This window comes from Palaemon carinicauda, chromosome 14 (genome assembly GCF_036898095.1).
Source record: "Palaemon carinicauda isolate YSFRI2023 chromosome 14, ASM3689809v2, whole genome shotgun sequence".
Lineage (NCBI taxonomy): Eukaryota > Metazoa > Arthropoda > Malacostraca > Decapoda > Palaemonidae > Palaemon > Palaemon carinicauda.
Window position 1 is genome coordinate 5,766,527 of NC_090738.1, and position 26,379 is coordinate 5,792,905.

Sequence of the window (26,379 nt, forward strand, 5' to 3'; positions counted from 1 at the left end):
TAAAATTTCATCATAAGTACATCAAGATCTCTTGAAATATATTGCCAAATTTAAAAATATTATAAAAGATTAACAATATAATATAACAATATAAACAAATACACACAAAAAAAGACAATATAATAGCGAGTAACATACTTCAGTATTGTATGACTAAGCCCCTGATGCATGGCACTATGAAGTTTCATTAAATCCCCGATTAATTTCCAAGAACCAGCATCAATACCACCTCCAGGATGATTATTTAGCCATCAAGAATTTAATGACCTCTTATAGGGAACACTGTTGTATTATAATGCCTTAACAAAATGTGTATGCTAACGCTCAGCAGAGTGAGAAGTGATAGCAGAAGTTCTCACTTCAAACAAGCTGCTGGTTTCCAGCTATGAAAACAAAAATCCAGTTAATCTTATACTATGAAAGATGTATAGGATTAGCCATTCACATATAAACTCTGCAGATACATCGGGAGATATACAAAGCCTTGTAAACTACTCTTAGCTTTCTAGCAGAATTAAATGGTGTATTTTCAAGTGAATTGAAATAAGCTAAGTCAAAGGTAACTACAAAAACTGAAGGATATTCAAATTCACTAAGTATAGCATTGCATATATGCAACTAGTTACTAGGTGGGAGGACTGAAAAAAAAATCTCTTTTACTAGAATTCAGACTTACACTCCAATTACTCCATTACTGTACTTACAAATTCATTACAGATCTCTGTTGAAGCATTCGCCAAGAAACACTTATACTTATTACTAATAAAACAGTGAGTGTAATACCTACCTCCCAAAATTCTATTACAAAATACTAATAAAAGGTTATTTAGTTTATATCTTCCTTGATTCTTCAACAATTCATAAAATTAGATTTGATATAAAAGGGTTTGTCTTTACAAAGTACATTAATGTAGTCTTATCATGTAAACTGCAAATTCATAAAAACAACTGAGTAAATTGAAAATCTGAAGATTATATGAATATTATAAGCTTATTAAAAATTTCAGTAGAAATGCAAAGTTTAAATGAAGTAATATACCATGCTCTTTAACATAGTTTAAACTTGATTAATGTATTCTTTTCAATAAAGTCAGTCCTGTGAAGAGCAGATTCTAAACTTTCCCAAGGATTTATGTGTAATTTTGCCTCTTATAATTATTATTATCATCATTATCATTGTTATTATTATTATTATTAAAGTATCCTTATCATTTTGTTAAATTATCAGCAACTCATTCATACTAAAATCATAACATATAATGGCCCTCTAGAATGAGAAACTTCCTTTCTGAGTATGAAAACATATTCCCTTTTTAAATGGAAGGTTTGGCCAAATAAAGTTCATGTATTTTGTTTCTCATTAGGACTGGTCAGATTTGGGGTAGGATAGCCATCTTAGTTTCTTCCACCTAAAATAAAACCTCATATATATAAAAAAGCCTTTTAAGATGAGTCAGCCTTCATGTTGGACAAGTTCTATAGACTCCTTATTGTGAAAGAGAGATTGGGAGGGAGTCATGTTACCACCTTTTCTTGTTTTGACATATCACCAAGGCTGAAGAAGGTCCTGTTTGGTAATTTGTTCTCACACTCGGTTACACCAATGACCTTATAACTTTTCTATTATTGATATGTATATAAAAATATTCTTTAATAAAAAATATAATTCTACGCTATCCATGGTCATCCCTATTTATGAAATTAAAAATAATTATTCAGGCTAACATCAGTCAGTAAATTAATTATTGCTATCTTATTACAAAAACATAAAAACAAATATTACAATGCAGGTATCGTTATATAAATTTAGCATGTTCGATACCTAATAATATTTCTTAATCATCTTTATCAATAGTTAATATTTTGTATATAAGAAGTGAAATTTCATCAAAGTCTTCCTTCTCCAAACCTTTTATGCAAATGAATTTTCCAAAAACGGAATTCTGAAACCAATTTGTTACTTTTGACTGGAAAATACTGGAAAATACACTTTAAGCAATTAACTAAATTCATAATAGACAAAGTAAAATTAAGGACGACATGAAATGAAACATTATAGAATTTATGGTCAGTGTTCCACTGAGAAGATGGAGACAAATGCATCAATACTTATAAACAACTTTGCTTCATTTCTTTTTCAATAAGCATCTTTGCCTTTTAAAATCCTTACCTGAATCTACATTTGACCCTTATTTATAATTGGTTGGATATATAAAATCACACACATAATATTCACCCTTTGCTATTTTTTCATATATGGTCATTTTATGTTCCCTTTTATTTGTCTCATACTGAGTAAAATTTTAATGTAAAGTCTGTATTTTCTTGCTTGAAATATATTTCCTGATTATATTACTTTTTCTCTTAATAATAATTTCAGAAATACAATCTTAATCATCCCCTGAATTTACATTTAGTTTTAATCAAAATTTCTCAGTAACTTTTTACACGTTAAGAATAGATTTTACGCTAAGTTTTTATCCCTTTGCCTTTTCTATTATGGTTTTATCCTACTTTATTAACATATGTTACATTAAGGTACTTTGATTTTTTTCATATCAGGAGGGATACTTTAACAATGCATTTGATCACCAGAAGGTTTTCTGCTACTGTCAAAATACCTAAACATGATCCATGGCTATCAAATTGTTATAGTTGAAAATACAGCAGAAAAATTACTTTGACACAATAGTAAACTGAATTTTTTTTTTTTTAATTATAAAAAACTTATCACGATGGTTATACAAGACCGGAAATGAAAACTGCAACGGAGATATACTTTAACCTAACCTAATTTTACCAAATCCTTAAACACAAACTCCAATTCCACAAAAAAGATGATTGTGATACCTCACACCACATAAGAAAATCTAAAAGAAAATCAAAAGAGGGCAATAAAGATGCAAAGAAGCTACTTCAACCTCTATAGGGTCAGGTTATGCACGAAAAATATCTTCTAATTAAGAGCTTAACAGACTAAAATTCAAATACATAGTGTATGCAAATTAGCAGTATGAATAAGGATCCAGTGGAAGTTCATGCAATTATAAATAACGTGACTTGTCAACATTTATATAAATTATCGAATTAGTATCTTTATAACATGTTATTTTAAGGAAAGCTTGTATAACCTACAATATCATATGCCAATTACCAAAAGCGATAAGGTGATTACTGACAAAAATCTGAAACAAATGAGAGTGATATTTGTGAAATAGATTGATAAAGCTTTGGATAGAATTTCATACATTAAAAAATTTCTATATTTCTACTGAAGAAAAAATAAAAATCAAATTTCTCAGGATTACCACAAAAAATCTAGATAAATTATTTTTTAAAAGATTACCTAGTAAAATGGAATGAGACTTAAAAGGACTTATAACTTTTAGAAAGTTTAACTGAATCAATGAGTTAAAATATGTATCACAAAAAAAGTATCATTACACAACCTCTAAAGCCTAGTGAACACATCTTACTCTACCCAACAGGTAATCCAGTATAGAAATGATAGGAAGTTTTGCCAATAAAAAACTCTTAGCACCAACATTAAAACAAAAATCTAAATAAGTTGAAACAGTCTAATTCATTCAGTTATACAGTGTACTACTGTACCTTACATCTACATGTACACTGCTTCACTGACAGATCTTGAACAGTCCAGGTGATTCGACACTAAATTAGCTTACTTTTCAAGGTACACAAGGATTCTAACAATAAATACTAAAAATTCAGCTGTATGCATTTTGCAGGCATTACTACTCCAAAAGGGAATTCATGAAAAATAGTTGTCTTTTATGTTAAAGTACTTTTAACTATGGAAAGTATGTGTCTAAAATTATCAATAATTAAATATATATATATATATATATATATATATATATATATATATATATATATATATATACATATATAATATATATATATATATATACTAATAACTTAATCCATCCCATCTTTAATTATAATTCATCTTGTTTGAAATACTATTAATATTCTCTATAAGCCTTAAATTTGTACCACCCAATGTAAAAGGTGCACACTCCAAGAACATAGCTTTGGGCAAATTATGAATGTATGTAAGTGTGAACACCCACTGTGATATCATACCAACTGGAAATTCATCTCTATGAATTCTATATCACGAAGATTTTGAACTGTCTACAAACTAAATAGTAAAATATCATAATTAAATCTAACTATTCAACAATTAAACCTCTTAAGAGACACTTTTGGTTTATCATTAAACCATATATCTTAAAACCCTGCTACTTAAATTATATAGTGTAGTGTTCAAATTCATTAGATTTATTTTAAACATTCATTAAACCCTACATGCAAGGTATTCTTGGATTAAAGCATAATTACAGTAGTGAATGTGACTGAATTAAAGCTACACTTTCAAATACATAAAAACACACCTCTAATATTACCTTTAGTAGGATGTATAAAAAATTATGAACGTCATTCTTATCCTTACCACACAGTGACAAAATATCAAATAAAATGCATCATGAAAGAATCATATTAGCTTTCATGCTTATGTTCTCAATGACAGAATCACCCGATAACCTAATTCAAAATCCTCTCATAGCAGCAGCAGAAAGCCGAAGTAACAGGGAGTCATCTTATTACTAACCGGATGCCTAGTGGAGGGGATGTACCCTCTCACATCCTCACCAACCGAACGCCTCAGGTCTCTGCTAACCTCAACTCTAGCACACAGGCAACCAGCCAGACCAAAAATATCACCAAGGTAGAGGAAGCATTTAAGGGCTATCATGTGCTGTTACAGTGCCAGTCGTGTTGCTATTATGTTTGTGGTGCCTTCCTCAAATGATCTTATTTTTGTTTACAGTGTTTCCTCACTTGCTTCATATCGCCTGATTTGGGTGTATTCATGTGAGCGGCATCTGTCCTTAGATGGGTAAAATTTATGGCATTACTCAAAAATCTGTCAACATCATCAGCATGATGTTTATTTCCCCAGCAACAGCCCTAAATATCACTCATCTGTAGGATCTAGACGGTTGCCTGAATGCAATCTCTTCCAGATGTTCTTTTTTCAAAATGTATTTTTTGTGCTTTCTTACTGCGTGAACAGTACAGATTTTTTTTCTGTGCTTTTTGGAGTTTTTGTATATTTCTTGTGTATTAGTTGATACTGAAGCAAATGTCACTTTCCTGGTTTTGGCAAATCTATTAAACTTGCAAAAAAATTATTATGCTACTCTGACAACGTTCATTTTCTTTGAAGAAATACAGTACATTAAAATAAACTTGTAAAGTGACATATGTTTATCTGTAAAATATTCATTGTATTTTCAGCTGCTTTTCTTTGATCTTATCATAGACAACTCTTTTCTTCAACTTTATGAATGTATTACTGTATGATGAAAAAGAAATTACATATCATTCTGGGAGGATCTTTGAGTCAAGTTGTATACAACAGTTCATCTATCTAAGTTTGGTGTAGAATTGTCCTATCAATAAACTTTCCTACTTCAGTGTTGTAGAAAATATATGAGGTTCACACTATCATGAACGATAATTTCTAATAAATGACATTTATCTTGTGCAGGATGGTATTCCCATGGAGTCCGAGAGGTTAATCCACGTCACTCCCAGACCCCCAAAGGTGCACAAGATCAACAAGCCCCACCATAAGCCAACCCCAACCACTGCTCTCAAAACAAACACCTCAACCGTGCATCAAAGACCCTCTTCCTCTAAAGCCAAGGCTCACAAGCCCCCTAAGAAGTACAGCCCAAAGAAACACGGATGGAAGAAATCGGCGCGCAAGGAGAAGGGCAAAGACAAGGCCAAGGAAAAGAGGGAAAGGCGTGAAAAACGAAACAAGGCTCTCCATCATGCTGTTATTGCCAAGAATCTGTGAGATGGAGTTTTAAATAACTGATAACATCAAGGGAATATAAAAAAGCTCCAATCATGTTGAGCATATGACTGATAAGAAAAAAAGGTTAATTACAAGTGAAAATAACTCTTGTTCTACATGTTTAACAAATGATAATATAAAACTGTTACCATTCCATGAAACAAATAAAACCTTAATGATCCCTTACCATTACAATACAATCTGAAGAGTTAGTTAGGAAGACCTTGACACTACCAGACTTTAAAAAGATCAAAATTTTCTCTCCATAGTACAGTACTGGAATGTAAGTACAATACATCAAATTTCACAATCCATATAGGTAGGAGAAACTGCACCAGGAAATCATTTGACTAAAGACATGCCAAAAAAGATAGTGCAACTAACACTTGGTAAAGCTTTGCTTGAAAAAAAGAGTAAGGCTATAATATAGTTGTTAAATATTATGAAAGTATATCAACAAGTATATTAATGCTAAGGGGATTTGGATGTACCTCCTTTAGAGGCAATATGTATATACAGTATCTTTAGTATCAAACCCTATCATTTTAAGATATCACTTTTCAAACTGTGAACAGCAAGGGGTTGCAAGTTTCACCTATCCGAGAACACAGTTTCAAATTACAATTGTGTGGCATATAATAATTGTAACTGTACAGCAGCAAGTGCTTTGTAAACATGAAAGAAGTACCTTACTAGAATCATTAACTACTTCAGTGTATTGGAGAGAAAAAAAATATGTATAATTTCTTTGATATTGCCACATCAATCAATGCAACCCTTTGATGTTCTATTTTAAATCTATAACACCAAAAATCATCAGTATAACACCACATACACTACTTAGTAGGAGAAACAAGCCATACCAACAAGTGATGCACAGTTTATTTATTTAATATAAAAAACTATCAATGACAGATCAGTAGACAAATCACTTACTTGAACCTATTTGTAGGTGTCAGAAAGTCTATTAAAAAAATTGTCATAAGTTAGTACCGTACTATCCTAGTAATTTGAAACATCCATAGTTCTTTGTTATCATAAGAAAATCATAAATAATTAAAAATATAGAAATATATTCTAGAACGTATTTCTTAATGTAAGATGTCCGTAAAATACACAATATTGTACTCCTAAAGAGGGCATCAATGAGTCATAATTAACTTTATGTTCTCAATGGAATGGCAATTGATATGAAAGCTTCAGAGTATCTATATAGAACTCAACTACGTTTCTTAAAAAAAAAAAAAAAAAGAACAGTACGGAACCATCAAATCAAGGTTTAACAAAGTAGTTGTTAAATAAAGTATTGCTTCATTATATGAGGCTTAAAAATTTATGTGCATCAATTTCTGGTACTACAGTACAGTATAATGTATATGTATATACAACAACTTTTAATACACAGTGTAATCTATAACTTTAGTTCTGAGAATATCAATGTCAACAGGTGAATATATATTGAAGCAGATCACAAGAAATAAGAGCAGCTCTAGAGCAACATTCCAAATAGCCCTTATTGTGAGTATGACAAAATAACTGACAGAGTCACTAGTTACCCCTATGGCTAACTGTCTACACTTACATTACCCTAAGATACCTATGCTCTGAAATGGACAGCTATTAAAACACACTTGCCCAAGTTTGTTTTTATGCTATAACATTATATTGACATTTCAAGCTGGTCAGTTTCTATAACTGGTAACTTGAATAATTTTAACTTTCAGTAACACAACATATTAAGATCCATCAATAAAAGAACCCACACAATTATATCATTAATAATAACTGATTGATTTTCATTAGTAATAAAAATATCTGAAAAAAGTAAAAGAGACTGCACAGATGACATTCATTAGTGTGTTCTTTGTAAAGCTGACTTCAATGACAGTTTAGATTTATAACCTTGCATGAGACCTTTATTATTCAATCCTTTTCTCTTCACTAAAGAGAAAATAAAAACATTCCAAAGTGTGATGACACAATCATACTGGTTGTGAGGTCAGTCAGTTTAAGCCAGTGACTTTTGAATACTGTATTTTTTATACAGATACTCAGTTGTGACTTGTATAAGGATTTACATTAGAACTTTAATTTCTTTTAACTTTGTAGGCATTTCATAAGAAATTTATACAAGAAAACAAGACACCTGGGACAAAACCAGCTAGACATACCCAACATAATCTTTGGCATGCAACCAACATACTGTACATGTATATCACATCATAACTTGAATACAAAAATATGTGCATAAAATGTAGGATGCTATGAAATTACCAAAATCGAGACTAAATCTAACATATATTTTCAATTTCTATCACCTTAGTTATAATGTCATATATTTTAACACAAACAAAGTTTATTACCTATGTTTCAGATTTTGACAAATGAATTTTGAATTCAGAGTGTATCGAGTGTAATGCTTCAGTCTACTTTCCATGCAGTTCTTGGGTCATCTGCTCATTATGTCAAACTCTCATTACATATAATGTATACATACAATAATCCTGATGCTTTTAACTGTCATTCTTACTGATCAAGGTTGCAAACACATGAGGAGGAAATTATATTCTTACTTACATTTGCCTAATAATAAAACACAGAGTAAAAAAAATATGAAAATACTGCAGGAATATTCAAGTGACATGACTCAATATTCCTTAAATAATTCTGAAAGGAAAACAATTATAATCCCTTTAAAGATGCTATGGCAGTATTCACTACTATTCTTTATTCTTTGCTCTCTTTCCCTCTCATTTAAAACCAAACCAGTATGTGAGAATGATGGTTACAGGTTTTTTGTGCTACTCTTGTCTGCATAGATCCAGAATGTGTTTGATAGAATACAAACATTATGTCAAAGAGATGTTCATATTTACCCTAATAAACTAGACTGCACAAAGGCATCATTCTGTCTGATGGTTAATAGTTATTACTGTATTCTTCAAGAGGATTGAATAAAAGTTGTGATAACAACAAGTTTCGTTATAAGTTCCATCACAGGTGTCTATTAAAATCTTGCAAAAGAAAAATTAATATATATCACTGTATGGAGGAATCCATCAGTTCTACCAACTTTCCCTATTGAAGTCTTATCACTCTAATTATAGCACAAATGGAAATTACTTGACTGAAACCATTTACATCATAGGTTTGTCTTCCAAAGAAACTGTGCAAAATATTTACCGAGAAAAGTACACCAAATAATAAAACACACCAAATTAGCATGGAGGTTATGGAAGAATATTCCTCAATGCATTTGTCTTGCATAGCCTGACGGGCCTTTAAATTTCCAGTTAATTATATTCTTACTCTAATGTACTTCAGCAATTCTATAAATTTGCAAGGTTTTTTTCTGACATAGTGTAGGAGCATTTTATAGTCAGCACCTGTTAGACTTGTATAAAGTGGCTCTGGTTGGTTTAATAGTAAACATTTGCTTTATCTCCATACATTCTGTAGAAACCAGTGTTTTAAATGCTCCAAACATGTTCTTGACATATGTCTAAAATTATCGTTTATATTTAATTAATAAATATTGATATGTCAGAAGCAGGAGCAATAAAGTGTCTTTCATTTTCATGATTTTATTTGCATTATAAAAAAACCTTTCTACAGTTAATTGAGAAGATGGAAAAGGTACTATATCATCACATAAGTATTAATACTTCCAAATAAACTCATCTGAAAGATGTTGCTTTCATAAAAAAAAATTCAAATGAATAAAAGATAAAAAAGTATTTTTGGAACTACTGTACATATGAAAGAGAATTTGCTAAAAATGAATCACAAAGATGGATGTTTTTACTACAAAAACAATTCACAAAGTAAACATGGTAGCCTACTAGTTTAGATGACTAAATAAGAAAGAAATCAGGATGCTGGATTTTACCAAAAAAAAAAAAAAATATATTAGATAGCCTCCTTCAATAAGTATGAGTAGTAATAAAAGGTGAGGCAAAAACTATCAAATATACCAACTTTTAGACTAGATAGTTGTAAAGCAGCTGCCCTGTCAAAGGCTCTGAGGTGGTCATGATTCAGTTACCAAAGTTGCCTTCAGAAACAATATCTCCACAAAAAAGAGGAGAAAAGCTAGACTGCTATCCCCATGTAACTTTCAAAAAGCCACAGCTAGCCTTACGTACAGAGATATGGGAGAAGGATAAGAAAAGTAGGTTGGCCAGGGCACCAGCCTCCCGTTGAGATACTACCGCTAGAGTTACTAGGTCCTTTGATTGGCCAGACAGTACTACATTGGATCCTTCTCTCTGGTCACGGTTCTTTCCCTTTGCCTAAACATACACCAAATAGTCTGGCCTATTCTTACAAATTCTCCTTTGTCCTCATATACTTGACAACACTGAGATAACCAAATAATTTTTCTTCAGCCCAGGGGTTAACTACTGCACTATAATTGTTCAGTGGCTACTTTCCTCTTGGTAAGGGTAGAAGAGACTCTTTAGCTATGGTAAGCAGCTCTTCTAGGAGAAGGACACTCCAAAATCAAACCATTGTTCTCTAGTCTTGGGTAGTGCCACAGTCTCTGTACCATGGTATTCCACTGTCTTGGGTTAGAGTTCTCTTGCTTGAGGGTACACTCAGGCACACTAAATTATCTAATTTTTTTCCCTCTTGTTTTGTCAAAGTATGAAAAGTTTATATAGGAAATATTTATTTCAATGTTGTTATTGTTCTTAAAATATTTCATTTTTCGTTGCTTCCTTTCCTCACTAGGCTATTTTCCCTGTTGGGGCCCCTGGGCTTATAGCATCCTGCTTTTCCAACTAGGGTTGTAGCTTAGCAATTAATTTATTTATTTACTATTACTTAATTACAAAAACAACAAAAAGACCTATGACAGACAACATCTGCAACAATAGCAGAAATAACAAGATTTTAATGCTAAGATCTATTATTATTTCGGTGAAACTCCCCTGATGTTCATCATGCTTCTATCTCAAAGCCTGGTTTATATCAGCATTTACCTTATTAATAAAAATTACCCATTTTCTTTCATTTTAACAGGCCGAGGCCTCTAACACAGTATTGAGACAAGCTATAGGTTAGTGGCAATAACTTCAACCTTGTTTACTCAGCATATGCTTTGTCTTTCAAGTCTCTTGTCAACCATGCCTTATTGGGTTGACACTTGCTTCCTCTAAATTGTGTACTTTGAATGATTTAGTTTATTAGTGATCATACGGGATATCTTCATCAGGAATTAGTAATTCCCCTTATGCACAGGTATATTCAAACAGTAGTTGACTAGATTATGAATTCCAAATGTAAAAGGAAGCTAATGTTTTTAGGGAAAATTCAGATTAGACTATGCTATTTAATTACAGTGGAGATGATGATACTGCCACTCTAGCTATTGAAAACCTTTCAGGCTTTGATAGTAAAGAATTTCATAAGCTCTTTTCTTCTTTGGCTTCATTTATTAAAACTAAGAAGATTACAAGAGTCTTCGGGTAAAGGCAGAGATTCTAGCCTAACCTGGGCCATTTTGAACACTAGCCTAACTCCTTAAGTTTTTCCTAGTGCTTTTAGAGTTTCTGTCAGCAAGGGTTCTGTTGGTGCACAGCACATGACGGAGTTGTTTGCCTCTCCTCAAGTCTCACTCTCAAATTACTTATGATCCTTCTACTACGAAACCAACACATTTCTGTGATCCGCTCTGCTCTTTACGATCACTGAATTTTGAGGTAGAAGAATGAGCTTGCAGCCTGGATCCTAATATACGGCACCTCACTGAAATAAGTATTAGTGAGCAACCACTTTATTCTTACATTAATGGTGTGGCATATTGTATGTGTACTGTATATCTAAATAAGATAAATCTTTTAAAGTTTCAGCAAAGGCTGATCAAGTGCATTATGTTTTGGATGAGAGAGCATCAGTCTAATGTAGGCTTGGCCACTAACCCATTAAGAGGTTTCACTAACAGTGTAAATACGTGCTAGTGCTTTAACTATTGAAATTAATCCCTTGTCTAGCCCATGTACAAAGGTTACTATACAATGTAAACAAAAGGGAAGGCCTGCACAGTAGATAACTTTTAGAGAATGTATCAGACAATGAAGAAGAATATGAAGATAATACAGAAGAGCTCGACTCTTGAGATACAGTATCGCCTTTTCAAATGTTAAGGAAACTTATTTCTGAAAGGTTTCCAAATACGGTAGATTCTGATTCTGTTAATTCTTATAAGTCGTTAGAAGTTGCCTCCTCCTGCACGACTTATAACTCACAGTTTTCACAATTTCTTATAGACAGATTCAATAAAGTATTATCTCAAGTGCAAAGAGAAGCAACTAATTGTACTCCCCATTTAGTTTTAAAGCCTTTTCTCCTGCAAAAATATACTGCGATCAGTAAAAAAAATCAATTGCCTAACATTGTGACTGATTCAATTATTCCAAGAATCTCACTCGCTACAGAAAACCCTTTCACTAACTACCTCTTTCTCATGATCATTCTCCCTTTCTCAGCTGTGAAGGATTTGCCAAACCAGGAAAGAAAAAAAAAATTCTTTACAAAAATGAGGGTATGCAAGACCTAGGAAAACTTTTGCAAGCCTTTTTTAGGTCACTCGTTGGCAGCGGTCTGTATGATAGAGTGCATTGATGACCTCACTCCAACCTGCAAAAACTCCCCAACGCATATCTGAGTTCTCCCTGCTCCTGAAACATACTGCCTGGGCCCAAAGACAGTTGTACACACAGAAGCTTCAGCAAACGGCAAACTCGTTGAGAAGTGCAAAGTGCTAGACAGGGTCTCCAACATTATAGTGGTGGGCATTGTCAAGAATGATGGACAAGACTTAGCTTTCCCGCTCCTCAAAGAACCCACACACCTTTACGGGAGACAATGATTCTACTGTACACTTGATAAAAGGGAATAATTGTGAGCAGTCATGACCCTAAGTCACAGAGTAAGTGGATCTATTGCCAGTCTAGCCATAAACCGATATACTGTCCAACATACCCTTGCATTCCTGCTTTGTTCCATTATGAACACGAAGCCAATATCAACTACTCAAACAACTAAAAATTATTTTAAAAAAAATTGAACAGCCTTGGATAGGATGCAACAGTCCCACCATACTCGTTATGGCCAATGACAAAAGTGAAGAATACTTGACATGAGAGTGAATGGGGCTACTCACCCGTGCTTACCACTTGTTCTTAACTACTACACCTCATTGATAATTTCAATGGTCATTCCAGCTCTGTGGAAGACACTTCCCTTTTTCAATGGATGAAAGGTTTGGATAAGTGTAGGATTAAATGCAAAGTATATCACAAAATAAGCTATCAATTCATATTAATGAATGGCACAAATTGAATAACACTAAAGGCTGAATGCCTGGGGTCAGGGTGACAAAGGGATTGTTGAAAATGCAAATTTGCAAGGAAGTACAAGATCCACGGTGACATCTAGGAGATAAATTCTCTTCTTTCCTGATTTGGACAAGGTCATGTAACTTGGAATCCATAATATAGAAATAAGGCATTCTATGATTATCAGCTTTGTATGAGCAATCAATGAAAAATGAGATTGAAGCTGATGGAAGATTTGAAAATACTATAAGAATGAAAAAGGCTTTACTTCTCATCCCACTGTATTGACAATGAAGCTGATGTAAAATTATTGCTATGAACAAATATATAGAATACTCCCGTATCATAAACAACTATGTTGTATTATCCTTTTAGTACACAAATAATCCCCCTAAACATTCCTTTTAGTTAGTAATAACTATCATAATCATCATCATCATCATCTCCTCCTACACTTATTGATACAAAGAGCCTTGGTTAGATTTTGCCAGTCTCTATCTTGAGATTTTAAATCAAAACTTCTCCATTCATCATCATCTACTTCACGCTTCATAGTCCTCAGCCATGTTGGCCTGGGTCTTCTAACTCTTCTAGTGCCTTGTGGAGCCAGTTAAATACGTACCTGGTATTTTTCCTACACCATAAAGTACGTTATAAAAAATAAATTATATGGGCATTTCCCATATTCTTTAGCACATAGAAAGCATGAAGAGTTACACCAAAAGAATAATTTCTATATAACAATCTAAAGCTAAAAAAAATCTTCACAATGACATTAAAATGTTTTCTTACCTCTTGAAGTCTGGGAATATCTGTGATGGGTTCTGGAACGGAGCGTAGAAATGAGAAAATTTCCATATAGTCGCAGCGCTCAAGCACTCCTTCTTCGCAGAGCTTGAATATGGCAAGGGCATACCTAAATAGTACCTGAATTAAATAAATTCATCTTAAATTTCATTCTATGAATTTCAAAAGTACAGTAATAATATTTTTTCCTACCTAAACAAAATAAAATCCTGTAACATCACAAATTTTACAAGTAATTTGTATTTTTCCTGATTATACAAACCTGACACCTTTAATAGAAATATCTTCTTCTTCGACTAAAGCTTTTCCCGCTAGGCAGGGTCGCTATTTCTAGAGAGCCATTTCCAAGTTCTTCTATAGAAATATGCTTTCAGCAAAAATGTAAATGGCTGTTAAAATTCTAAATGTCAAAAGTTATAACTGAAAAACCACATTAAAAGGGAAACAAACACAAGAACACCACCTAAGCTAACCTACGAGCTGTATTCTTACCTACGGTACTTATCTACCGGGGACCCTACACCCCTTGCAACACCTGTTTGACATATCCTCAGCTTACCTTAAGACAAAGTGTCAGCCCTGTGTTTGCTTCCCAGCCAGCAGTAACACTAAATAATTTTCTTAAATCATAAAACTAGCTTCATATAATTCAAGCCAAGATAAACAACTTTCCCATGAATAAAATCAATTTGACAAGTAATACGAAAGTTTGTGTGTCCCGACGAATTACATCCACCTTGGACTCAGGTTTGTATAATTAGGAAACTTATTGTTAGGTGGGAGGAAGTCCCTGTAACCAAAATGGCTAGTTTACAATCCTGGTAAATGTCCAAGCACTTTGGTCCTGTACAAGAGAGAAAGTGATGACTTCTACAAAACTCCTAATGACCTGGTCATCCAAATGCATCAGGTGTTAGACTAGGTCACTACCAGAAACTGACGTTCAAGAAAACCTATATAAAAAAAAGGATGATATGTTGTTAGAATTGGCCATCCTCCCCCTAGTCTTGGAGGATGGGGAAGAAACTTCTAAACAAAACTTACTTGTAAGAAAAGCTGCTCAATCGTGTGGCTTCCCTATATCTCGTGTCCGATCTAGCAAGTAATGGAGAGGCCACTGCACCCAAAAGAAAGGGAAACAAAGAAGGGGTAGAAGAGCCTGTCAATTTACTGTACCTCTCATTCTAGGCATACATCGTGACCACTATCTCAGACAAGGTGTTTCTTGTCCCGTGAAGGATTTAGGTTTGCTACAAAGACTATTAAACAAATACCACCAGGTAGAAAATACTGGTATCCATGAACCTATGGGTATAATCCCATAAGTAATGGACAAACAGTTCTGTTGTTACATGATTCGTCTTCAAGAAATGTACCCCTGGCAGGTTCTTCCTGAGAGCTAGGATAGATCCAATAAGTCTGACTTTGTACACACAAATCTGAGATGGTCTGTACGTGTCCTCACCTAAAAGAAAAGGACATTTGATTGGCTTACAAAGCCATAAAGAAACAGTTATAGGATCTTCCCCTATTTTTTTCTGTTGTAGGAGGAATTTCAGTGTCCTCCCAGAAACAGGAGACAAGTCATTCCGGTTCCTGCTAGTTACTTCTTGTAGGGAAATTACATCCAAGTTAAAGACTACAAATTTTTAAAACAATTTGTATTTTTCCTAACTATACAAACCTGAGCCATTTGAATGAATTACTCTTAGTCTCCTTTTCTACAACCAGACAATCAAAAGAAAAAAGTTTGATTGTATCATAATACGGTTGCTAGGCAACTCCAGTGCATGGTGCCGTCACATGACACACTTCACTCTCTTCTGGTCAAAGACTTGTGGGGCGATTGAGGCGGGACCTTTCATTGAATGACTCAAGTTTGTATACCTAGGAAAAATGGAAATTGCTTTAAACATTTGTTTTATTCCTATGCATATACAATCTTCTGAGTCACTTAGATGGGACTCTTCCTTGGGTGAGGGGAAGTCTCAGAAGTGGATCAATTTGGAACTGCATACCCAGCTTGTAAAGAGGCAGGGCCATAAAATCCAATCCAAATGTTTTAGTCTTATGCCCAAGGTGAAGCCTGAGTCACATAATGAATATATTAATATATAATCAATGATAACTGAAAAAACATGGTATCCTTACTTGCATTAAGGTAAATTCCCAGTAATGGCTTCAGGTTATCTGTGATCACCATCTGCCTTGATCCACATTTCATACCCTTATAATGCAGAGAATAACTGATGCCTTGGATAAAAACAGTTACGTGTTCCATAAAAGCGTAAGATTAAATTATTTCTTGAGTTGCAACAACAGGGCCTAAAGAGAAAGTACAGTATCCACAGACCTATATGTACAATCTCTAAGGTAATGTTGGTTAAAAGTGTTTTGTCTCTTCCATACACCAGCTTTGAGGACTTTTGTTACTGAGTGGTTTTTGTGGAACACTAGGGTTTGCAGCAAGACCACAGATATCATGTGCTCTAACGGGGAGGGGGACCTGGCGACACTTCTCCTGTGGATTTATAGTCTCTCATGATTGTTTCTCATAGCCAAAAGTGACCTACACTCATATACAGGTTGGAGATTTTGGGTTTAAGGTACACCATTCTCTTTAAATATCTACAAACCACTCTCACAGGACAGAGTAAAAGATCATCCGGTTCATTAGTTACGTCTTTGAGAGACAAGATCTTGAAATGGTCAATCTGATATTGTTTTCTACTGGATTTTTTATCTTGGCTACAAATTTGGAAACAAATGATAAAGATTATTCTTTTCCACCCTGTGGAAAGAATAAGATAAGCCATATAGTACACTTACTCTCTTGCTAAGGCTAGGGCAAGGAGAAAAACAGTCTTTAGGGTTAGGTCCCTGTCCAAGGCTTTATACCTAGGTTCGTACAGGGCTTTTCTTTAAAGACCTAAGGACCTTTGTCACATTCTAATGAGAGCTGAGAGTTCCCATGAAGAAGAGAGATCAAGCATTTCCAGTTGAAAACTGGGCTCAGGACAGAGTGGTAACCTTTTACCGTAGTGACAGATAGCGATCTCTTGTTTCTCAAGAACATAAACAATAGTGGATAGTCTCCAGCCATGAAGTGACAGGCAATGTACTGCTTTGTGGAACTTTCTTATGTGTGGTTGACGTAGTGGGTTTGGCCATTCTGGAAGTTCTTTTGGAACTTCCATGAGAAGTTCCAGCAGGTTTCGATACCACTCCGCTGTTGTCCACTCTGGAGCTACTAGTGTTACTTTGACTCCATGTGATGTTAGCATTCTGTTCTGGATCTGGCGAATCAGACACAACAGCGAGAATGCTCTTGTAAAAGTCTAGTGTGTCCCATGGGTGCTGAAAGGCATCCTCCCCTACTGCAACTTGCTTTAGGGCTGATGTACGATACACCAGGAGTTAGTGATTCATGTGAGGGGTGAACATCTTTAGAGATGGGGAACCCCACAAAATCAAGTCTCTTTGCCACTAGAGGAATTCAAGACCATTTCAAAGTGACTGTTGTCCCTGATTGACTCAGATGGTCGGCAATAATGTTCCTCTTCCTAAGGATAAACCTTTCCAAGAGGGAGACTGCATTGGTCTGTGCCCACCTCTGGATCTCTACAGCCAGTTGGATGAGCAGAAGAGAGGCTGCCCCTCCTTGTTTGAAGATATAGGTCACTACCGAGGAGTTATTACTCATCAGCACCAAGGAGTGACCTTTTAGTGTCTCTGAGAAGTGGAGTAACAAGAAATTTATGTGAAAGGACTTAGTCCTTTTCTGACCATAGACCCAAGATTTGTTCCCTTCCTAGGTGAGCATTCTATCCTTTTAGACATGCATCCAAGAACAGAACGAATTGTGGGGGAGAAACCCGAAAGGGGGTTCCCGCTAACAATGGAGGGTTGTCATAAACTTCTGTGGCCCCAAACAGTCAGGTTACAGGGTGGTCAGATGTCTGCAACTACTGGCTCTTCAGAGCCCACTACAAAGAGGAGGTCCTTCACTGAACCTTTCAAATAATATGGTCGGGTTGTCAAAGTTCAGATCAGAGGAGGCAGTCAGTCTATGAAAGGGACTCGATATCCTTAACAAAGGACTTCTATCATCCAGGGATAGGCCCTGAAGGACTGCCACCTAAGCCAATGGCTTTGTAGGCATCCCCCACTTGTGGTAATCTGGGGGACATACTCTCCTAGCCGGAGCCTCTGCTGGGGGACATATCCGCTACGTTGAAAGGTGGGTCTGGTGGCTTGCCTCCCAGGTTGTTGTGATTCAGTTGGAGACAAAAGCCATCTCTGCTGAGGAATTTGTTCAAAAAGTGAGTTCCTTTTGCAGTCGTTGAGGGGCAGACATCATTGGTGCTGCTACTCTCCTCATCAGGGAAGCTTATCCAAACTTCTCATCCTTTTCTACGGATTACAATCTCCAATGCTGTACAGAAATCCCTTGATTTTAGTGCTGCCTTTGACCGTGTTAATCATGAGGCCCTTATTTTCAAACTCAAACAGTTGGGAGAGGGTGGGTCATTTCTTAGCATTATTATTGATTTTTTAAGTAATAGATCTCAAAGAGTTGTTGTTGATGGACACCAAAGTGAGTATAGGAATGCGATATCCGGTGTTCCACAGGGTAGTGTTCTTGGCCCATTACTTTTCATACTATATACACATGACATGTAGTTTGGCCTAGAAAACAAGCTTGTTGCATATGCAGATGATGCTACTCTCTTTGCATCAATTCCATCCCCTGAATATAGATCTGGGGTTGGTGAATCCCTTAATAGAGATTTAGCTAAAATTAGTGCATGGTGCAAATTATGAGGTATGAAGTTGAATCCTAATAAAACTCAAAGTATGATTGTAAGTAGGTCAAGGACAGTGGCTCCTCAACATCCGGATCTCAGTATTGATAATGTTTCTTTAAATTTGTATGACTTTTAAAATTTTAGGTGTGATTCTCGACAGAAAATTTACTTTTGAGAAAAACATTAGGTCTGTGTCTTCTTCAATTACACAAAAAATAGGCTTCTTGAGAAAGTCTTTCAAGATTTTTGGTGATCAATCTATTCTGAAGAAGTGTTTTAATTCTTTCATTCTACCTTGTTTTGAGTATTGTTCTCCTGTCTGGTGATCAGGTGCTGATTCGCATCTTAATTTGTTGAACAAAAACTTACGGTCTATTAAATTTCTTATACCTGATCTAGATATTAATCTTTGGCCTTGTCGTTCAATTAGTTCATTATGCATATTGCATAAGATTTTTCATAACTCTGACCATCCTTTACATTCAGATCTCCCTGGACAATTCTATCCTGTTCGTAATACTAGGCAGGTAGTTAATTCTAATAGTCAGGCCTTCTCCATCATGAGGCTCAATACTACACAGTATTCTAAAAGTTTTATTCCAGCTGTTACCAAGTTGTGGAATAATCTTCCTAATCGGGTAGTTGAATCAGTAGAACTTCAAAAGTTCAAAGTTAGAGCAAATGTTTTTATGTTGACCAGGCTGACATGTCTTTTTATAGTTTATATATGACATATCTGTTTTTGACGTTGTTAATAGTTTATATAGGACATATCTGTTTTGATGTTTTTACTGTTTTAGAATAATTTATTGTCAACTTGTTCTCATTATTTATTTATTTCCTTATTTCCTTTCCTCACTGAGCTATTTTTCCATATTGGAGCCCTTGGGCTTATAGCACCTTGCTTTTCCAACTAGGGTTGTAGCTTGGCTAGTAATAATAATAATAATCAGCAGGGACAAGAGAAGAACTCATTAGATCTGAGTTTCTCAGGCATAACGCGTCCCAAGGGGACAGCTGCATAAGGCATCTGGCCTGGACTGCAAGGCATCTTTTCAGGATACAGTTTGATGTAACCAGAATTCTAGGGCTTTGGCCCCTGATAGTGACAAGACTTCAAACTGTTTAAGGGCGTATTCATCGGTAAGGTTTTCTGTGACCCCATAGCGGAACACTGCTCCAAACAGTGGTGGACCCAAGAACAGGCTCGAATCGTGGACATACCCTCTATCTCCATGTTTGCCATATCAAAACCTGTAAAGATGGAGGGGAGATAAGATACTTTATCAATTGGTGTGGTTGGTTTAAGGTTAGCAACGTCATTGTCAATAGGGAGTGGGCTCTCAAAAGTGCCAGAGTGAACATAAAATTTTCTCTGGTGAGAAAGGGCCAAGGGCAGTAACTTTGAGGACCTGCTGGCCCTAAGGAGAGCATCCACCATTAATTTTCATGGATATATTTTGGGATATCAAAAATCATAAATCTTTGGCAGTGAACTTCACCACAACTAAAGATTCATTTTAGAAAGTACTGTACTAATTCTGTAATAACAGACAAAGTTATTGCATTTTTTTGTGCTAGAGGTACATAACACTACACAGATCATCGTAACATGACACCGTGTTCTCAAACTCATGGTAACCTATGATAAGTATGCTATTCTTATCGAATAGGGAGTAATATCAGACAAGAAATTGTATGTTTGGCAGCTCAACAGTTTCCCTAATTGTCTCAGTGAATACCAGAAACCACTGTTGTGCCTTGCGCTTCTGGTGTGGTCACTTTTTTCTTGCTATTTACAGTGCTAGTGAACTGTAGTGGTATCCTTATCATGCCTAAAAGCAAAAGAAGAATCCTATCTAAGTATAGGCAAAAGATAGCCATTGTGAGAAAAAACTAGAAACAAAACGGGAGGTGGCACCTAATACGCCTCACCTTGAGTAAGTGTTATTCCCATGGGAAGTGGGGGGTGAGGGGCCATGCTTGCAGTAATTAGCAGAAAAAGATATATAGTAAGTAAGATTAGTAATTTTTAAGGTAACTGAGAGTAGTTTCTAATTATCACTAACAATTGAAATACTGAAGTATCTATTGGCGATATTGTATTTTTTTTTTGTATTCTTGTTGCAAAACTTTGAGGGCTGTCATCTCAGCTTTATGGTTATTGACATTCAAAACTATTTTTCTCCATAATTTACAAAGATATTCAAAATTCAAAGACATTGTTGGAAATGAAAATAAAAATACAATAATTTGGTTAGATAAATTTAATTTTTAAAGTTATTTGAAATTTTGTACAATTTTCAGTTTAAATAAAAGAAAAAATATAAATATAAATAAAATAAAAAAAAACAAGATAAGAAAATTCCTCAGAGCAATGTTTCCAGAATAGAATTAGCATTATTTGTGGCAATTAATATTTAATTTATGCAGTATTTTACTTTAAAAACTGAAAAAAATAAAATTTAATTCTTTTTCTGTTCATAAAATAATAATTTTTGTATGATTCTAATAAAATTTATACAGGATCACCAGAGTAATAATAAAAATAACACTTATGGAAATTATAGTAAGACAATGATATTTAACTATTTTGGCTTTAACAGAGGACGATCTCCGTGAGGGAATTTTCAGTCACTGAAACTTGCGTGTTAAACAAATCTAGCATGTCTTTAGTTTGGTTACAGTGTGCCACATCAAACCTAAGTCTAGGATTTTGTGATTGAGGGAATATAGAATCAATAGCACAGTGTCTGTTAATGGTTTGTGCATGAGGCGGGTTATCTAGGCCATCCAAACACCGGATGAGATTCATGATTTTAATAAATTATGATGCTTCTGAACCAGACATCAGGACCCCGAGGGGGTTACACCAGCTGAGCAGGTGGCTGCGCGCGCTGCAAGGAAGGTTCTACGGAGAGCCATTAATGATGATACTGTAATATCATGTTCAAGTGGTGGTTTCACTATCAATTTAACAGGTTGTTCCACTTTGATAGTTTAAGGTTGATTCTTAGTTTTTCCTTTGAGGTCCTTCCGTTCCCTTGTCACATTCATATTGAGGCGGGAATTGGAGGCAGAGAAAGAATGGGAGGAGTCCAGCAGCAATCCTATTATATGAGTGTTCACTTCTAGCAGCAGTGCCAGGCAGAAGTATAGAACTCCTTTTCTGAGTTCAATCTGCGGGAGGAGAAGAATTTCTCTGTGGCTTGCCATTTGGCTTGTCTACGACGCTTAACAAAAGTGACATCATTTGCATCGGATGGCAGTGTAAATCATGGTAAAGGGGGAAATGATTTTGGCGCCCTTTCCATTCCTAATACCTGAAAGGAAGATTTGTCTGAAAGATACGTAATATTCTCACTGTTCCAAAGAATGCGTAACATTTGAAGCCTTACGAACATTAAGCAAAGAACTACTGTGAGCTTGTTCAGGTATAGTAACAGGTTTGTTACTTGAATAGCTCATGGCTTTAAGATCATGAGATCTAGCCTGTTGTTTATAAAATTCAGGGAGAACTTTAAAATAATAAGGTGATGATGTAACAAGTCCCGTAGGGAGGGCTGTTTGTAAACGGGCTTGAGAAGTGGTAGAAAGCACATGGTGTGCTTTAACACAGCTGCCTTGCCGGGAAATATTTTCACGTGTAAAAACGGTAGCGTGTTGAGTGACGTCATCAAGAGTGGGCATACCAACTTGTGTGGAGTTGTTAGCCTGACCAACTTGCAGATGAATTTAACCATGTATAGGAATGGTAGTGCATGGGGTGACATCATCACACATAGGAAGTGGCGCAAACAGACTTGTTATGCTAAACATTTGGCCTGGCTGAACTATGAATAGACTATACCTGTGAAATTAGTGAAGGTTTTGACACACTTGCCTTTTAGCACTAGTAAGCTTAAAAAGAGAAGACAATTGTTTAGAGCAGCTTGGCATGGCCAAGTCTTGGGGTGTGGACACAGCTGAAGTGGTCAGTCCACCATCGTAATAAAGAGATGATAAGTCCTGGAATAAGTCCTGGGTACTCTTTAGAGGAGATTGATGCCAAGGACACCTGGGTGCACTACAAGGCAAGCCTAGCTCATGGGAATGAGCTGGAGACTGGTAATAAGGGTCTTCTAACAAGGCTTACCTCTGTACAATGGGAAATACCAGGGTTAACTCAAGGGTTCCACGAACAAGAACCCCGGGGACACTTTCGACACTCCAATTGGAGATACTTCCATGAGAGGAGAGATCTTCTCTGGGCAATCAGCCATATAAGGTTCAACACTCAAAATACTCGTGGGAGGTGAGGGAGATCTATTCATAATTGGTTAATCAAGGCCTGAGGATACTGAGATCGGATCTGGCTCAGGGAGAGCAGCTGTTGCCAAAGGATCCACTACAAGTATCGGCTCAAGATCATACTGTACATTATCAACATTAGGTGATAAAACATTGACATAATTATGGCTCTCATCATCCGTGACTGGAGCTCAGCGGGTTCCTGACACAAAGGACCAGGTTAAGGGATAACTTTCGCTGCAGAAACAAACTTTCGTTTCTTACCATTGCTGGAAGACGACGAAGGAGAGCAATCTCACTTAGTTCGTTTCTTGCAACAAGAACAATATCTCTCCCACTGGAAAGACAGCTACTTCCTACAGTACTCACATGTTGATTGCATTGAACATCTCTTGCCATGGCAAGAAGGGCAAACAGGATGCGGATCAACATCTACCCAATTCATGAAGGTACAACAGGGACACCTATCATGGCCGAGACATGAACGCATGATTTTAGGCTTACTAAGCATAATGCACACACTTGTAACTCACAGAAAACTAGAGGGGTACTCAGTAGAGCACAGACCTCAGCCGCAGCACCTTATTTCTCGACCTTAACCTTGACCTTAACATGTATTAATTGGCATGGATTTTCATAGACACCAATATGAACCAAGTTTGAAGTGACTGTGACAAGGATGTCAAAACTTATGGCTGATTACGTGATACGGACATTTTACTCATCCAAGACTTTGACCTTCCAAATTCTAATCATTTCAAGCTCTTTACACAACAGTTTAAAATCCCTGCAAGTTTCATCAATTTATGATTAAAATTGTGGCCGTAAGGTTGATGACCGGAATTTGACCATTTGCTTGACCTTGACTATGGACTCGACCATGACCTTATCCTGTATTAATTGGCGTGGATTTTCATACACTCAAATATAAACCAAGTTTGAAGTCTTTACACAATGATGTCCAAACTCATGGCTGATTACGTGAATTAGGCAGAAGCACTAAGCACTATACAGGTATGCGAAGTGAATGCAAATGTTTAGACGTAAAGAGAGGAAGGGAAACTTCCTCTTGATGTGCCGCCATGCAATGAAGTTACCTAGAAACCGTATTATAATGCAATCAAATATTTTTTCTTTTGATTATCTGGTCATGGAAAACGAGACTAGAAGTAACCTATTTAAATGACTCAGAAGTTTGTATCAGCGTAGGAATAAATGAACACAGTATACCAGACTAACAGAACTACACATATCTGCTATTATACTTGAAGTGAAGAGATCTCATCCCAGATGCTTAAGTACAGAATTAAGCATGGCTCTTTATCCTTTAATGGCTGAAACTGAAAGTTTCTTTTAATAAAACAGAAATGTAAATATTTATCAATTTTATCCAGACTAGTTCTAGTCCTTGATACATTCCTATATTTGCACCTATTAAAACAAATATTCTATTACCTTCAATTTAGATTATTTTTAGACTGTCTTTTGGAACCTATGACACATGTTTTCTACATGAATCACCTTTGAAATTGGTTATTTGAACAGATTAATTTTATACTACAACCTTCTCGGAAAATGACAACAGAAGCCACAGATTTGTGAACCATTCCCTTTGTGGCCTGAATGAGATTATTGGTATAGATTGTTTTCATCAGTCCTAAATAAAAAGTCATCTGAGATGAATGAATGAATAAATGATTTGAAGTTCTCTGGCATCCTGATACTGAAGGTCATTGACGCCGATATCGTTTATTATAAATAAAGACGAAAAGAATATTAAATTAAAATAAAAAAAGTAAATACTGTATGTTATAAAAGTTAAATAGCATTCAGAAGATGCCACCAGCTTTTAAAAGATTCAGAGCCTTAAGACATTTAGCTTTTAATACCTTGGATACGACAGAAATGGACAATAGTAGTTTTGCTTGTTGAAAATTTAAACCCACTGAATAATTTTGTTAATTGAGAGTTGTAGTTTTCTCTCAACCACTGCCATTCTAGCTCCCACAAATGATATGGAGAGATCATCCACAAATAGTGTTGAGAGAATATCTTGAGGAGTGACTGAGGAGATCCCATTAATAACAAGTGCAAATAGCGTTATACTTGGCACATTACCCTGGGGAAACTCCTTCTTCCTGAAATTTTCTCTCCACTAGAGTTTCCCCTACTCTCACTTGAAAAAATCTATGTGAAATAAATGATTAAATGAACAATGGTAGCTCTCCTTGTAATCCCAAATTATGAATGATTTTGAGTATACCAAATCTCCATGCAGTACCATATGCCTTTTCAATGTCAAAAAGACTTATATGGTGCTGTTTGGAAGCAAAGACTTCACATATAGAGGACTCAAGTCGTATCAATACATCAATCATCGAGCGCATTTTTCTAAATCCACACTGGATAGGTGATAAAATACTGTACCCTTTTTTTCCAGGTACCACATCAGTCTTGCATTGACCATCTTCTCCATGATCTTACATAAACAACATGTCAATGCAATTGGTCGATAGTTTGCTGCTAAAAACGTATCCTTGCCAGGTTTTAAAAAGGCTAAAATAATGGCTAGTTCCCAAACACTTGGATAACTAGGATCATGCCATATTCTGTTAATGATGCTTAAAATAAATAACTTTGTATTAACGGGTACATGTTTAAACATTGCATTTGGAATTCCATCAGGTCCTGGGGCTGTGTCATTACATATAGCAAGTGCGGAATGAAACTCTCGTTCTGTAAAAGGAGAATTGTATGACTCTTCAATTCCTGTTGCAAAATTCTAAATTTTCTGTTTTTCAATGCTCCTATACTGGGGACCAGGAGCTGCTTCGCACTTGCATGATACATTTGAGAAATGAGCAGCCAGGCCATTGCTAACCTCAGTTGCTCCAGTCACATACTGATCATTCACCTTCAATACTGGTGGTGGGTTGGGGTTGAATTTGTCTGCTATCTTTTCTACTTTCCACCAAACAGAGGATGGTGGTGTTCTATTGTTAATGGAGGAAACAAAAGTTACCCAAGACTGGCGCCTAGCTTCTTTCATGGCACGACGGAACCGTGCTCTAAATTTCTTGTATATAATCAAATTGTCCTCAGTACGGCGTCTGCACAATCAAGTTAAAGACCTTCTTGTGGCTCTGTGCAGGGCAGTTAGTTCTGAAGACCACCAAGGGACTGGTCATTTTTTGAATAACTCTGTTGTTTTGGTAATTGAATTAACTCCTGCTGTATG

At 35.5% G+C, this 26,379-nt stretch overlaps 2 protein-coding genes across 4 annotated transcripts in view; one reads left to right on the top strand and one right to left on the bottom strand.

The window, feature by feature from the left end:
* Positions 1-9,468, top strand: part of LOC137653406 (transcription initiation factor TFIID subunit 1-like) — a 181,423-nt gene extending 171,955 nt beyond the window's left edge. Inside the window, exons 4-5 of one of the 3 annotated variants that reach the window (XM_068386763.1) lie at positions 4,595-4,753; positions 5,579-9,468. In XM_068386763.1, coding sequence (XP_068242864.1) covers positions 4,595-4,753; positions 5,579-5,893 — 474 coding nt within the window. In that variant the 3' untranslated portion in view covers positions 5,894-9,468. Of the gene's footprint in view, positions 1-4,591; positions 4,754-5,578 lie in introns of all 3 variants that reach the window. The other 2 variants (XM_068386762.1, XM_068386764.1) reach the window with 2 other exon arrangements.
* Positions 1-26,379, bottom strand: part of LOC137653407 (TBC1 domain family member 2B-like) — a 687,014-nt gene that overhangs the window by 218,621 nt on the left and 442,014 nt on the right. The window contains exon 16 of the mRNA XM_068386766.1: positions 14,029-14,163. Within this exon, the coding sequence (XP_068242867.1) occupies positions 14,029-14,163 (135 nt within the window). The remainder of the gene's footprint in view (positions 1-14,028; positions 14,164-26,379) is intronic.